At 40.1% G+C, this 15,865-nt stretch overlaps 2 protein-coding genes across 20 annotated transcripts in view; one reads left to right on the plus strand and one right to left on the minus strand.

Moving 5' to 3' along the window:
- LOC306740291 (uncharacterized protein) overlaps positions 1-6,025 on the plus strand; it is a 29,967-nt gene extending 23,942 nt beyond the window's left edge. For 8 of the 19 annotated variants that reach the window (XM_079222397.1, XM_079222412.1, XM_079222410.1 and 5 more), the window contains 13 exons: positions 332-370; positions 561-590; positions 667-714; positions 812-874; positions 1,049-1,078; positions 1,236-1,277; positions 1,888-1,935; positions 2,614-2,661; positions 2,913-2,957; positions 3,051-3,092; positions 3,168-3,212; positions 3,299-3,334; positions 3,475-6,025. In XM_079222397.1, coding sequence (XP_079078523.1) covers positions 332-370; positions 561-590; positions 667-714; positions 812-874; positions 1,049-1,078; positions 1,236-1,277; positions 1,888-1,935; positions 2,614-2,661; positions 2,913-2,957; positions 3,051-3,092; positions 3,168-3,212; positions 3,299-3,334; positions 3,475-3,560 — 602 coding nt within the window. In that variant the 3' untranslated portion in view covers positions 3,561-6,025. Of the gene's footprint in view, positions 1-331; positions 371-560; positions 591-666; positions 715-811; positions 875-1,048; positions 1,079-1,235; positions 1,278-1,887; positions 1,936-2,613; positions 2,662-2,912; positions 2,958-3,050; positions 3,093-3,167; positions 3,213-3,298; positions 3,335-3,474 lie in introns of those variants that run through there. The other 11 variants (XM_079222404.1, XM_079222406.1, XM_079222402.1 and 8 more) reach the window with 6 other exon arrangements.
- Positions 6,026-7,237: 1,212 nt separating this feature from the next.
- Positions 7,238-9,608, minus strand: fabp7a (fatty acid binding protein 7, brain, a). Its single transcript, XM_079227170.1, has 4 exons — positions 9,480-9,608; positions 9,140-9,312; positions 8,943-9,044; positions 7,238-7,528 (listed from the first exon to the last, which is right to left on the minus strand). Exons 1-4 carry the CDS (start codon positions 9,550-9,552, stop codon positions 7,478-7,480), a joined length of 399 nt encoding a protein of 132 aa, XP_079083296.1. The 5' UTR covers positions 9,553-9,608; the 3' UTR covers positions 7,238-7,477.
- Positions 9,609-15,865: the final 6,257 nt, after the last annotated feature.

A 15,865-nucleotide genomic window follows, 5' to 3' on the forward strand; every position in this document is an offset into this window, starting at 1 on the left:
CATCATTGATATAATTTGTTGAGGAAACTGCCGCAAATTTGCTATTACATCAGTGTTATGTGAAAACTGATTTCATGCCATTTTCACCATTCGATTTGGTGGCTTTTTATGTTTGAAAATGTTGCTTCAATATGCTTACAAGTTATTCTAAGGAGTTGTGATTCCCCTTAAAAAAAAGACTTTGAGCTGAATAACTTGATATTTTGGAGATGCATGTTTTTCACACAGCAGAGATGACGTGCTTTATCTAAGCTGCATCGTGTAGTTTGTTAGGCTAGTAACTTTTCATAGAGATTTATTGTGACAATTTTCCTCATTTCTTTTATTATAGATGCTGTTGTAAAAGAAAAGACAAAATCCTCACAGAAAGGTGCTGATTAGTCGCACATGTTGTGGGTGCATTTCCCACTTTTCAGATTAAGAAACTGTAAGATAAAAGCCAGATTTCCAGAAAATGTTAATAGCAGACATCCTAAATCAAATCTTTAAGAAATGTGATGTAGCTTCAGAACATCTGTCTAAACGTTTAATGACGCCGTTTTGTTCTTCTTTCTCTTTAGAACATACCAAGCCTGTTCTTGCTAAAAAAGGTAACGCAGATACAATCCATCATTATTTGGCAAAAGGTTAACTAACCTTAACACAAATCCTTTTCATCACCCTCAGCACCTGAGGTGACAAAAGAGAAGCCTAAGCCAGCTCATGAAAAGAAAGGTATGTGTCAACAACAAAAAAAAGTATAACAAGACATCGTATTTTATATTTATTTTTAGTCACAATTTAAGATTTATTTTTTTCATCTATGAATTAGCTCTTTCAAAAACTGAGGATGACACAAAGAAGGAAAAGGTCAAATCCCTCCTAAAGAAGAAAGGTAGCCTGCTCTGCCATCTGTGTGCAGATTATTTTCTTAGTGTCTAATTTTTTTAAATCAAATAATTAGACACTAATTATGTGTTACTGTTGTGTTATTGCCACAAACATAACAAACTAGATAATAAAACTACTTCCTGAGTATCAACAACTTGTTATATTCTTATCTACTCAGAGTCCACAAAGGAGAACGTCAAACCAAAAGGTACTAAAGCAGCTCTTCTCACATTGTCATGTTTGGTGACAAATGTACCGAATATAAAAAAAAAACATCCCTTTGTGCCAGTTTAGCATTTTCCTACCATACACTGTAATTACAAAGTAATCACAAATGAACATGTATTAATTGCCTTCTCTCCCAGCATTGTTGAGGAGAAAGGCCAAACCAGTCCATGTAAAGAAAGGTACATTAGTGGCACTTCAGTTGGAGCAGTAATCCATATGTGAGATCGAATTATAGTGATCTAGTCACATAATGTAGGTCATTGCATTCTGCTTTGATTGCTTTTCCCAGGAGAGAAACAAGCATGTTGCCCATGAGATCAACAATAAATCAACATTATGTATCATATATTTCAAGTGATTTTACTGCTTGAGCTCTATAGGCAAACTGCTGATCCTGAGGAATACTGTCTGCTTGTTTAGACGTTGCATAGTTAGTAGATCTGCAAAGCACTGCTTACTAAGATGTTGTTAAGCTTTTATAAGTCACCTCTCTCATCTTTTAAAACGTAGACAATAAAGAGCTGAGATTCCAACACAAAGGCCATTCAACCCATTAACCCAACATTAACAATGTGTTGTAAATGTTGAGACGTGTGGTAGCAGCATCAAAAGTGGATAAGCCAACAACACTAGTGAATTGATCATTGTCCTGCTTTCTAGCTGTAGATCCCTCCCGCTCTGCAAACTGCTTTTAGAGACTAAATTGTTGGAAAATGAGCTAATAGTGGCTTCTGCTCCCAAGTTCTGTGTCCCAAACGCCCAAGTCTGACCTTAGTTTCCCTTTTGCAGAACTGGAGACTCCTAAAGAAAAGGACAAACTTGCTGCAGTGAAGAAAGGTACAGTGTTTAGTACAATGGCGGTTGCATATTATTTCACAATTTAGATACATTTATTATGGAAGCGTCAATTGGAGATGCATTGAGGATACGTTAACAGTCTATTTTATATGCTGCAACTGTACCGCCAGAAGTACTTCCACACATAAAATAACTGAATTATATCAAACGCATTTTCTTCCTGATGATGCAGCCATTTCCAGGGAAAAGACCAAACTAGCCCGTGTGAAGAAAGGTACATTTGTGGTGCTTTATTAGCGGCAGGTCTTTAGGCAACCATGTTACCTTCATGGTAATCTGATAACAGCAAGTAATCTGAAGTCTGAGAATATTTTCCTGCTGAAAGTGAACTTGTCTATGAATCCTTTACAGGAAAACATCCAAAAAAATTAAACAAAAATAATAAATAATAATAAAAAAAAGATTCATACACATTATTATTCAGCAAGAAACTATTCTGTTATATGTTTATAGACAATAACTTACAGAAACTACAATACAAAATGTCTATAAAACATATATCATACATTGTAGTGTATAGTTGAGCAATAATATCCAGTATCTCACTGAAACTGTATGCTGGTAGTTTTAACAATCCTAAGAAGTCCCTCAGTGGCAATGAAAGTAAATTGTAATTGTTTATTTCTTACTTGTGTTTGTTTCATATTGGTGAAACAGCGCCTGAGGTTCTAAAAGAAAAGACCAAACCCACTGCAACAAAGAAAGGTACAGCATACGACCAGCTTTAAGTAGCGTTTGATTACTTCAATACATCTACGATATGCTGTAGAATTATGGAACATTGGTGATTTATTGCAGAGGTCAGAGTTCGTAAAGAAAAAACAGAGCCTGTAAAGAAAGGTATTGATTGTTAAGAAACTGCCTTTGTAGCCGTTTATAGTACACCTGCTATCCTAATGTACACTGTAGACCAGGAACACGTATGGATAAAAATAACTAGTATATATTTATTTTAGAAAAAACAGTTGAGAAGAGGGAAACCAAACAAGAAAAAGCTAAAGGTACAGTGCAGCAGTTGTGGCCTCCTCTGAAGGAAGTGGTTTGAATCTTTGACTAATAATAATTATTAATCTGCTGTATTGTCTATACCACAGAGGACAGAGTTCTTAAAGAGATACAGGAGCCAGCAAAGAAAGGTAAAACTGTTTGTGAAGCAACTAAATTTGAAATGCTCTAACTTTATTTTAACCCAGAAAATGCTTTTGTTGTAGAAAGATCTCCGGAGAAGAATGTTGCCAAAGAGGAGAAAGTAAAAGGTATTCTACTGTACAGGGCAGCAGTGATTTAGGGTAATATAACACTGTATTGTTTTATGATTAACATTGTGTTCTTATTTTGATAGCTGAGCCTTCGGTATCAGACAGCTTTCAAATTGAAGGTAAGTGCAAATTCCCCTCTCATAACCGAAATATCACACAAGTGTGCAAATTGCAGGCTCGGTCTGCTTCCAGGATGCCAGAGAGAGGAGGAACCTTGTGTAGTGAACCATGCTGCCGTATGTTGTACTGTCCTCCACAGAGGAGCTGCCCTACTTCCAGTGCTTCTTTGTGGACGAGGACGAGGCCCAATTCCCTTTCTACGCCTTCTCACCGCTGCAGATTTGAAGCTTCAGTCTGAATCTAGTCTGAAGTTTACGATTGAGACAATTTTACTGATAATGACGAGGTCAGGTCACGCCCCGCACTGCTGAAACGCAGCCTGCTGTTCCCTGTTGGTTTCCATGAGAAAACCCTGTACAGCAAAGGATGATGGGGGATTTAATGTGACGGTCCGATTTTCTTTTACTTCCAGATTTGGTTGAGCTCTCGTACCAAATACATGCAGCCAGTGTCATTCCTTTACATTTTGTTAAGTTATTTTTTGTGTTTAATTGTTTTTGAAAGGTGGATATCTTGAGAATGATGGAACAATAGAGTGTATTACCTCGGTGGATCATTCATGTAGATCCTCACAGCAACACATGCAAGTCAAAATATGATGGTGCTTTTTTTTTTTTTAAGAAGGAACATAGTGCTGCAGCCAGGGTACACAAACAGCCACAACTGCGGATTCAAGCCGGAGGTTCGATTCCCATATTTACTTGAAAAGTGGTTTGTACAGTAATCGTACATGCATTTTTATGCACCATGTGTAATTTCAGCATTTTCCTTCATTGCATTGTAGACAGCCATATTTGTTTATGCTTAACTTATCCTGCTTTCAAAGCCTTTGGATCTACAATTGGGCATTTATAGTGTTTGTGCATTATTCCATAATTCTTGATATTATTTGCGAAATTTAAAAGAAACCTTGTTTTTCACACATATTCCTCTATCTGATGAAATGAAAGTTTTTTTCTCTGTTTTTGTTTATTGTCTGTTATGTGTCAAAAGGAATGACCACGCACTGTATATGAGAGCTCCCAAACGTACCGATGAAACACTACCTTTTAAGTCTTATTTAACTGCCAATATGTGCACCGGCTCCTCATTTTGACATTGGCGCTAAGCTCAAGCATTGCATTGCCTGAACTGTCAGAATGAATGACAACATGTTGGAAAAGCTTTTTTACAACTGCTCACTCTGTTCAATTCTTTTACTTGAGGCATTTGAATTTGGTGCAACTTGTTTTAGTCAATGAGAGGGCGAGCATAAGTCTTTTTTTGCACTGTTATCAAATATGTTTTACAAGCTGGAACATTAACAGTCGGGCACATGTGATGGATTTGTGTCAGTCAGAAGGGATGTGACTAACAGCAATTCCTTGATAGACCAAAAACTGTGTGCAAAAATGTAGAAACATGATATATTGTAGCAACCTTTTGAACAGGTTCTTAACATATATAACATGATATTAATGCATATCTTATATTATTACATCTCATTAACTGTACATGCAAAAGGTAACAGGATTACATTTTACTAGTATCCTGTGCTGTGATGTACAGTTTGGGTTACATGATTTCAGATTGATTTCGAATACGATTATTGGTCAGAAATGAAAACCAAGTCACACGTTCGAAATCTCTGAAGAGTCAGAGTATGAAAGATAATGACGCAAGCTGCGAGTCTCTTTACAGGTTTGTTTGAAAATCTGAATGTTGTTGTTAACGTGGTTATGTTGACATCAAGCGTAACATTGAAATATTTACATATTTGATTATATCATGCAATTACACTATGAATGAACGCAGATGGCATCCCATGTCTGGGCAGATGATCTCAGATGTAAACTGGTACAGTATTTCTCAGCTTGTACCAGCTGTTGTTTACATATGGGTCTTTACATTTTGCTCCATATGCTGCCTAGAAGACAGTTATTAAAGCTTGTAACACTAATCCCAAGTTTACTCAAAACGAATCCCCTTTTTTTTTATTAGAATAATAGAAACAACCTCTTTATTAGACCATACAGTAGATGGTGCATAAGACCGTCTGCGGCTCACAGTGAGCTCAGGCTCCAGTAAGTTTCATGGTGATGCTCCTTTATCACTGTTGTAGCTGTATGTTTTGTTCCCAAAATGGCAGTGCGCTGTCTTTTCATATTTATCTTGAGATATTGAATTTTAGTAAAAAATTAAGATATTGTTGCTAGTATAACAAAAGGCATTTTGATTTATGATGACAATAGATTCATATTTGTTCTTTTTAACGGAATTGTACCTAAAACTCACTTGTAAACATGTGCAATACGTACAATTTTTGAATATCGCAGTGTTTAGAGCACTGTATGTTTATCTAATAGTCCTTAAATTAAATGTGCATGATGTGTGTGTGTGTGTTTTATGCTCACAAATGTTTTTGTGATATTTTTCTCCCCTACTTTGAGAATGGCAACACTAAATACTTGAATTCATCAATCATTTGATAACAATAACTGACATGTGTAGAAGTTATCAAGTATTTGAAATAATCTTGTTGTAAATAGTTAAATAAGTGGTAAAATAGACAGATTTATCCCCTGAACCATTACTACTGCAACTGCTCTTTAAATGCAGTTGTGTATCAATTGTCAATTAATTCTTCTTTGTGAATAGTAGCCATTTGACATTAAAACATAGCAATAAAAGTGCTTCGTTTGTGAGTCTTGTCTCTCCACCACAAAGAGTACAAACTGAGGAGGACACCAGGAGATGGTCAGCTCCTCATGCTTTAGTATGTCTCTAATGAGGCCAGAGAGGGGTTACTACTGGTCAGTTTACACCGCTGACAGATTCCACACAAAGAGGAAACTCCCTGTGCTCCCTGGGTAGTGTTCTGAGAACAGAAGAAGCTACATTAAACTAGTATCTCTCACGGTATCTCCAACACGGAATGTGATAATCTCCCTTTTCTACATTTTCAGTGTGATTGTGCTGCTGTGAAAATTGCTACATAAACTTGGCTGAACTTGCCTTGGAACCGTTTTCATCCTAAATACTCACACAAATGGTATTGTCTGCTTTCGTGAGAATGAAGGCTTTTTGGGGGGGCATACTATAACTGGAGCATAAAGACGTATTTTGATGGTAATTAATTCAGTGAGCAACAGCCAAATGAGTTCCGCTCCAGTTACCACAGTTCCTTTGTGTCGCTCGCTATTCAGAGGTGGCCAAAAACTTGGCAGCCTGTGCATTGAAATAAGAAGAATGGTCACTTGTAGTCACAATGTTTAGTAGGCAAGACACAGCTCACAGGGCAGGACGGATTGGCCTCTCAATGTGGGAAAGCTGGAGGATAGATGATGGAACTTTAAAATGAACACAAAACAGCCTCCTCTTGTTTATATAGAAACTGTAAAACAGTTGGAGCTCATAAAGGTTTACCGACAGACTCTAATCTTAGACTTTGAACTACTAACTGTGGGATATTGGATTGACACAAACGGTTCACAGAGTCCTCTCTAAGCGCTGTCTGTCATCTATCATGCCAGCGGCAGCATTCAATCACGGTTGGTCCACACAGCATCGAATGATGCCTCTACGTAATGACACCACAACTAAAACCGGATTATCCCAAGGCGTGTGACATCACCACCCCCACCCCCTCCAGCTCCTAGTCGTCTCTGACCATCTGGGGGTTACTGGAGGACATTCATTCCCATGAGTTCAATGGTCATACTGGCTGCTGCTGCGGCGTGGCCGGCTCTGGCCTGCACCGTCACCCTGCAGCTGTCACCTGGAACTCATCCATCACAGGGGAAGCACTGTTCCCACAACTAAGGTCGACATATTTTAGGACTCCATTGCACAAGAAAAAATGAGATAGAGTGGTAGTGATGGAGCTCTCATAACTTTTAAATACAAACTGAACAGTCTGAGACATTAAGGTTTACACGAGCAGTTTTATTTTTTCCATTTTGAACATACACTAAACAAAACAGTTTAGGTCCTTCACATTCTTAATTTCTTACAAAAGGTCTTACAAAAAGAATTTTCCAAAATATTTATCTCATGTTACAATAGCAAATCAAGTGGAAATCACTGCATACTGTAAAAGCAACACAAAAAACACCATGTTGATCGTTTGCAGCGCATGGATGATTTGCTCATTGATGGCAAAGTTATGCTTTCTCATATGTGCGGATCGCCTGGACTCCCTCGAAAGTCAAAGTCTGTGAGGCAGAGAAGGGACAAAGGAAGGGACAAAGGAAGGGACAAAGGAAGGGACAAAGGAAGGGACAAAAGACCAGTTAACACTTTGATGGGGCCTAATCATTCATGTTGAAGGTAAAACAGTTCATGTGGGTTATATAAAATCAGTTAATACAAGGCAAGTTTTAACAAGAGTCAATGCAAAGTTCACATAAGTACTTTATAACACAAATGGCTTCATAAACCAACCCTGTCTCCTAAAAATTACGTTCCCCCAGAACTAATAAGCATTCCCGATTATGTTTGATCAGAAACGTATCTCCTCCCTGTTTATGTTTGTGTTTGACGTATTACACATACGTTGATTATACACGTAGAGGTTGATTAAACACGTATGTTGATTATACACATATTTTTGTTTTATTGTTTTTATGTTTGTGTTTGACGTATTACAAATACGTTTATAGTCGTGTGTTTGTGTTATTGTTTTCTTGCTTTATTTAAGCATATTTTAATTTTTAAACTCTGCGGAGAAAAAAGAAAAGAGGGGCGGGGTGAGGCCAGTGACAGCCGGCTAGTGAGAGCCGGCCGGGCCGGGCGCCGGCCGGACCGGGAGGCGAAGACCGCTTGCCCGCCGTTGTTAGGCCAGTCTTCAGACTGCTTGCACCGGGGCTCGGTCTTCTCTGAGTTGGGTTGTTTGTGAATGCAGCCCAAAGTGTGGGATAAACTCCATCTAGTGCAGTAAACCACTGCGATCATCAGCAGACACTCGGATCTCTGTAGTCACATCAAGTGCAGAATCTTCCGTGAAAAAAAATATTCCCGACTCAGAGAAGACCGGAGCCGGTGCGAAGGAGGCTGTTACCGACGGCCTGACGGCGACGCCAAGCGTCTGAAGACCGAGCCCCGATGTAAGCAGTCAGAAGACTGGCCTAACAACGGCGGGCAAGCGGTCTTCGCCTCCCGGTGCGGCCGGCGCCCGGCCCGGCCGGCTCTCACTAGCCGGCTGTCACTGGCCTCACCCCGCCCCTCTTTTCTTTTTTCTCCGCAGAGTTTAAATATTAAAATATGCTTAAATAAAGCAAGAAAACAATAACACAAACACACGATTATAAACGTATTTGTAATATGTCAAACACAAACATAAAAACAATAAAACAAAATACGTGTATAATCAACATACGTGTTTAATCAACCTATACGTGTATAATCAACGTATGTGTAATACGTCAAACACAAACATAATCAGGAAGGAGATACGTTTCTGATCAAACGTAATTGGGAATGCGTATTAGTTCTGGGGAAACGTAATTTTTAGGAGACAGGGTTGCATAAACTGATAAATTGAATCACAATGGTACAAAGTGTTCTCTCACTTATAGTGGTTTATTGCACACTATATCAAGTTGTGTGGTGTTGTTGTTTTTATCTTACCGCCACGAGCTTCCCATCCTTGATTTCTCTGACAAATTTGGTCTCCTTGCCATCCCACTTCTGCACTTGCACAAGTGTGTCTCCTTCCATGGTGAAGATAGACTGCAAGCACAAGCACAGTATAAATGTATACCGTCTCCAAATGCACAGTCAGAGCTTGCAGGAAAGATTACACCCCAACTTTTTACTCGGCTTACTTTGACATGTCGGTCATCAGCTGTGGTCTCATCAAACTCCTCTCCAAGTTTGGAGGAGATCTCAGTGTTCTTGAAGGTGCTCAGGGTTTTAACCACCACTTTCTCCCCATCCTGGCTGATCTCTACTGTGGGTTTGGTGACATTGCCCACTTGTCTTGTGGCAAAACCAACACCTGTCCCAAAAAAAACGGACATAAATTAAGACAATAACTATTTAGTTTACTTATTTTCTGTACTTAAAGTGAAAATATAGGAGAAAACTAAGCAACTATCCCAGAAACACAATATTGCTCACAGTACAATGATGTTCTATTTCAAGCAGAAAACTAAATTATCTTACCAAGTGCCTTCATGTATTCATCAAAGTTCTGGCTGTCGACCAGTTTCCATGTTGCGCAGAAAGCATCAACCATTTTTGCAGGTGCTATTGGTCCAGTTCGGTATTAAACAGTCAAACGGTCTCCGTGCAGTAAATCCTGCAACGCGTCTGCCTGCCAAATTAATACTGGGACAGGGGGGCGGGGACTCGCGCGGCAGCGGGGAATCTGATTGGCTGTTGCAGACGCTTAGTGGGCTGTGATTGGTCATCGCAAAATGTTCACACACAGACAAAACACACGTATAGTATACTATATATACAATCAGTGGTGTATACCCAAAAGTCGTACTTGAGTAAAAGTAAAGATACCTTACTGGAAAATTACTCCAATAAATGTCACCTATTAAAATACTACTTGAGTAAAAGTCTTAAAGTATCTGATATTTTCTGTACTTAAGTACATTTTATATCAGAAAAATACTTTTGATACTTAAGTATTGAAAGTAAAAGTACAAGTACATGATTTTAATAAAAAACCAAAGGGTCTGAATTTTGAGAATTATGAAGTTTTTTCTTTTAAGTGCTATGGCCACCAGGACCAAGGACTCAGGGTTGTATTGAAAATAACTGGGTTGGCTATGATCCAGCCACATATATTATGTTAAACATAATATATTGTACCTAGGTATACTTTTGCATCTACTATGAACTTGTCATCATAATTCTCAAAAAAGCAATATGACACTATGAAGGAGTTGTAACAGTGTGGTTATAAGTATGCTCATTCCGCCCGGTACTGGGCCGTGGGGCCCTTGGTACCGGGCTGCACAGAAAGAATGAAATTAAAATTCAATTTTTAAATTCAATTTTTAAAAATCTAGGCCGGAAAGATGTTTTATTGTGAAAAAGGACCGGATACATCCTTCTGTGGTAACCTCAGACGGAACCTATTGACACATGTCAAGATGTTACGTTACTCTAAAAATGAAATTTAAGTCTGTTTCAACTCGGTGCCGGTGTTCTGGATTAAAACCAAGGCAGAGTATCCTGAGATCGCCAAAAAAGCACGAAAACATGCGTCCATTTCAACATCCTGTCTTTGTGCAGCGGGTTATAAGTTAAGAGTAGATTGGACATAACGGTTTAGTTAGGAGTAGAGACAGTAGACTGGACATAGCGAACACACGCCGGGTCTCCCAACCCTGTCTCCTAAAAATTACGTTCCCCCAGAACTAATACGCATTCCCAATTACGTTTGATCAGAAACGTATCTCCTCCCTGATTATGTTTGTGTTTGACGTATTACACATACGTTGATTATACACGTAGAGGTTGATTATACACGTATGTTGATTATACACGTATTTTTGTCTTATTGTTTTTATGTTTGTGTTTGACGTATTACAAATACGTGTATAATCGTGTGTTTGTGTTATTGTTTTCTTGCTTTATTTAAGCATATTTTAATTTTTAAACTCTGCGGAGAAAAAAGAAAAGAGGCCAGTGACAGCCGGCCGCACCGGGATCCCGAGAGTCGGCCGCACCGGGAGACGAAGACCGTTTGCCCGCCGTTGTTAGGCCAGTCTTCAGACTGCTTGCACCGGGGCTCGGTCTTCAGACGCTTGGCGTCGCCGTCAGACCGTCGGTAACAGCCTCCTTCGCACCGGTTCCCGTCTTCTCTGAGTCGGGTTGTTTGTGAATGCAGCCCAAAGTGTGTGATAAACTCCATCTAGTGCAGTAAACCATTGCGATCATCAGCAGACACTCGGATCTCTGTGGTCACATCAAGTGCAGAAACTGACGTGAAAAATATTCAAACGGGACCCAACATCCGGTTTTCAAAATATTATTGTAATATGTCAAACACAACGTACTGTTACAGTTAAGATGTTTGGATGTGGTCAGAAATGTTCTGAACACATTCATATCAGTTAGTATTTTGAAAACCGGATGTTAGGTCCCGTGACTCCTTCCGCCCGTTTGAATATTTTTCACGTCAGTTTCTGCACTTGATGTGACCACAGAGATCCGAGTGTCTGCTGATGATCGCAGTGGTTTACTGCACTAGATGGAGTTTATCACACACTTTGGGCTGCATTCACAAACAACCCGACTCAGAGAAGACGGGAGCCGGCGCAAAGGAGGCTGTTACCGACGGCCTGACGGCGACGCCAAGCGTCTGAAGACCGAGCCCCGGTGCAAGCAGTCTGAAGACTGGCCTAACAACGGCGGGCAAGCGGTCTTCGCCTCCCGGTGCGGCCGACTCTCGGGCTCCCGGTGCGGCCGGCTGTCACTGGCCTCACCCCGCCCCTCTTTTCTTTTTTCTCCGCAGAGTTTAAAAATTAAAATATGCTTAATTAAAGCAAGAAAACAATAACACAAACACACGATTATACATGTATTTGTAATACGTCAAACACAAACATAAAAACAATAAAACAAAAATATGTGTATAATCAACATACGTGTTTAATCAACCTATACGTGTATAATCAACGTATGTGTAATACGTCAAACACAAACATAATCAGGGAGGAGATACGTTTCTGATCAAACGTAATTGGGAATGCGTATTAGTTCTGGGGGAACGTAATTTTTAGGAGACAGGGTTGGGTCTCCCGTCTCTCCGAGGTTGGACCCAGTCTGTGAATATATTGTCTTCACATAACCGGTCCGTGACGCATAAAGGTTTGTGACCGCTGGGCTAGAGGATGTAGAGGGAAAATGCAGAATATTGTGATTCGCAAAACCTGCTTGATGGAGTCTGAAGGCTCGTTCAAGATGAGCCAGTTCTGCGCAGAATCGATCGGCGGCGATCGGCGCGCAATGCATGCCGGTTGGATTTGTGTCCGACTTGGTCCCGACTTGCTCTGACGTCATGCACACGTGGTCAACGATACTCTCACGAGACCAAGCCGGCTGTCGATTTCAGAGTCAGTCGCCGCAGTTGCTCTCAAACGACTGCTTGGCCCAGTGCATGATGGGAAATGCCTGGCTCTCACCACATCAGAGAGCTGATTGGCTCTTAGATCTGACAGCAAACACCACGTGTTGTAGAAAATCCTTATTTTATGTGTAGTTGTAATACTTAACCCTCGATTATTGACTATTCGTCTCATGTTTAATCGAAAAACACATCTTGTGTGGTTGATAATACAAAATCGTATTTTCATAACACATATCTAAACCAGTAGTAATGTATTTCACAGGCAGACATAAAAAATACCAAAGGATGCAGCTACACAGTCATTTCTACATAAATATATATATTTATAAACACATATAATAAATCCAAACGTGATCTGTAAACTACAAGTAAACAAAAGTTCGGAACTAACAGGAAGTACTTTTTTCCGTGACTTCCTGTGTATACTTTGAAGGCAGCTGACAACTGTCCGACTTGATTGCAGTTTTTTGTGAACAGGCTCGTTCGTTAGAGCTGCGCCTCGCCTGGAATCCAGACGAGAGTGGAAATGGGCTTCTATAATTCGTAGATTTTTGAGACTAAGATACATTTAATATTGTCTTACAGACATTCAGAACTTAAAGGTGACATTGCTTTTAGGATCAATTTCGTCTAGTCCAGAAACACGATAGATTTTTTTATTTAAACATAGTCTGTAAACACTATATAAATGTAATAGGCCTCACTCTTAAATGAAGCTTCATGACAAAACTATTAATCAACATGTTTTCTGTGGGTGCACATCAGATATAATTAATTTAGCGGATTTACTCAAAGTCAGACTTCAGCTCAGGCCCGGGGTGGGTAATCGGGAGAATCGGGAGAGCTCCCGGTGGGCCGCTTCACTTCTGGGCCGGTCGAGAATTTTATTTGTTTACCTTTGTCATGTTAGTCCATCTTCTCTTAAAGTGGGCTACACACGTTCCGCATTCTGACACCGCAGCCTCTGCATGGGTTGTACCATGCGAGGAAGTTCAGCCCTGCAACGTTTTACAGCAGGTCGTGTCTTTATTTCTGTACCTGTGAACTTGGAGGACAAACAAAAGAGACATCCTAGAAACTCCAGTAAAGATCTTCATAGCAGGCAACGACTAAATGTCTTGTCCTGCCGCGGCTTCACTTTCTCTTTGACTTTGAAACATGTTCAGCCAAAATAACGTTAAAAGTTAAGAATGAAGTAAACATTTTGCCACTTTCAAACCTTCAAGTTTCTGCATCGCTGGTCTGTCCTGCATTGCCTGGATACCCACAATGCCTTGCGATGTACCTCAAGAAATTATCGGTCAAACTTTGCCCTGCATTCAGTTGGTCTTTGGTGCATTTCTGTCTTATTGATGAAGATTCAACTGCTTTTGACTTGAGCGTTCCCATCAGCCGACTCATGATTTTAGAGTCGTTACGGAGTAAAACATGTTTTGCATTTACATTATATAAATGAATGCATTCAATTTGAACGTCAAACTAATGCCGATGTGAGGAGTCTGTGTGATTTTTTAGGCTCCTTCGTATTACTACACAAAAAGCTTCTTTTTTATACCGGTATCGGGAAAAATCCAAATGATACCGAACCCTAATCGTGTGTGGGTATTTCCTGAGTCTAGCTGCGGGTCGTTGAGGCCTCTGGAGTCGGGGTCAGACGTGTCTCTGTACTGAGAAGAAGCCAAGAAGCCATCTCCACGTCTGTCGACGCTCTGCTTCGCTTCTTCAGGGGCTTGCAGGCATCTGAGATCTCACTGGCTCCTAGAGGATCACCAAAGAAAAGGACGAAAAAAGACGGATTTCACTTTTGTGTGTCATGGGAGTTTCCACAGCAGAGGTTTCAAAAAGGAGCCATGACAAAGGGATCCCCTACCTTTCTGTGAACTCAGCGTGGTCTCAGGAGCCATCTCAGCCTGTGAGGGTTAAACGAGGCGGTGTAGGTCATCGTGGTTTTATTCAGCTAGCAGAAGGTTAGTTTGGGGGAATTACGACATTAACGGTACATCAAATGTTGAAGCCCTGGTCATGCAGACTCACAAAGACGTTACTTTCGCTCAAACACACAGGTGGTAGATTAGTCTGTAAAGAGTTGGAAACATTATTACTTCCGTTTACCTGAAAGCTGATTCTTTCTCGGAGTGGACTTCAGTCGACAGCAAACATCGTCACTCTGCTTTCATTTAATTTAACTGGGACTAGTAAAATATTTTTTTTTAAATGAAGAGCAGAGTTTAAGTTTATGCCATGTGTTGAAAGGGAAAATAAATGAGTGGTGAGCTCATATTTCATGAGCTAGTTACAGTAAATCAAATTACTGTATACATCAGTTAAACATAATTAAATATAAGTATAATCCTGATGGATTATCTGAAGGAAACAAAGGCTTGGTTTTGTTCTGTATTTGTGCTCATCCTTTTTCTTTTTTTAGGACAGTGTAAGAAAGCAGTGACTAAAGTCACCCGACATCTTCCTGCCACTAGTGTTGTTTTCGTTAGGATGGATAGGATGGGTTTAGTCAGTTATTATTATTATTATTACAAAAAAACGTTTTACAAAAAAAAGTTGTAAAATAGACTCTGGTGGACAGACTTTTGTTATTTTTATTGTTATTTTTTGTAAAGCACCTCTTGCATCCGCTTCAAAATAGTTTATAAAGAAAAATGAATGCTTCTGAATTTGAACATTTAGACAAGCGTCAGTGTCACACAAAGTGGTGGTCTTATGAAACACAAGCACAGTGTAAACTCCCACAGAGTTTCTCAATGAGCTACATAAAGCCACATCAGTAGTCTTTACTGACCCTTGTCCCTGAGCCAATTTTTGTCTCAACAAACAAAGGAAGAAAACACAACCCAAAAAATATTATCCTTTATATAAATTGCCTCCACTACCTTCACTCACAGCACATATATTACACATATTGAAATACTGGTAAAGATATTGCTGAGTATCCTGCAGCCTCTGTCTAAAACCTGACATGGAGGCCAACATGCTGAACCTGCACCCTCCTCTTCCGGGTGACGTAAGCTACATATTTAAAAGTTGCTCTTTAATTGCATGTACTTAAGTCTTATTGTCGTGTTTTTATGAAGACTTTATTTGTTCTATCTCCTCATGCTCACGGTACCGTGCGCCGTCAACACGAAGCGGGCGTCCTCCGTTCCTGCCGACGGCCGGAGTCGCACATTGGAGGACTTGAGGGGAAACAGGGATGCCACGGAGGAGATGAGCAGCGCGTGAAGCTAACGGTGACGCCTGAACTACGTCCGGTGTGGTATTTTCAAAGTAAAAGTGTATCTAAAATGGCGAAATCTAACCTCAGATCTCGCTCGTTCGGGTTATGGACGCCATGTTGGCGTGTAGTCCCTGTCGTATCCATGTCCATGTTAATTGAAAGGGGAGAGGAGACCGCTCTCTCTAGTGGTGCAGAATAGTCTGGCTGCTGAGGACACCCCTCTGGTTG

This window comes from Taurulus bubalis (genome assembly GCF_910589615.1).
Source record: "Taurulus bubalis genome assembly, chromosome: 1".
NCBI classification, from domain to species: domain Eukaryota; kingdom Metazoa; phylum Chordata; class Actinopteri; order Perciformes; family Cottidae; genus Taurulus; species Taurulus bubalis.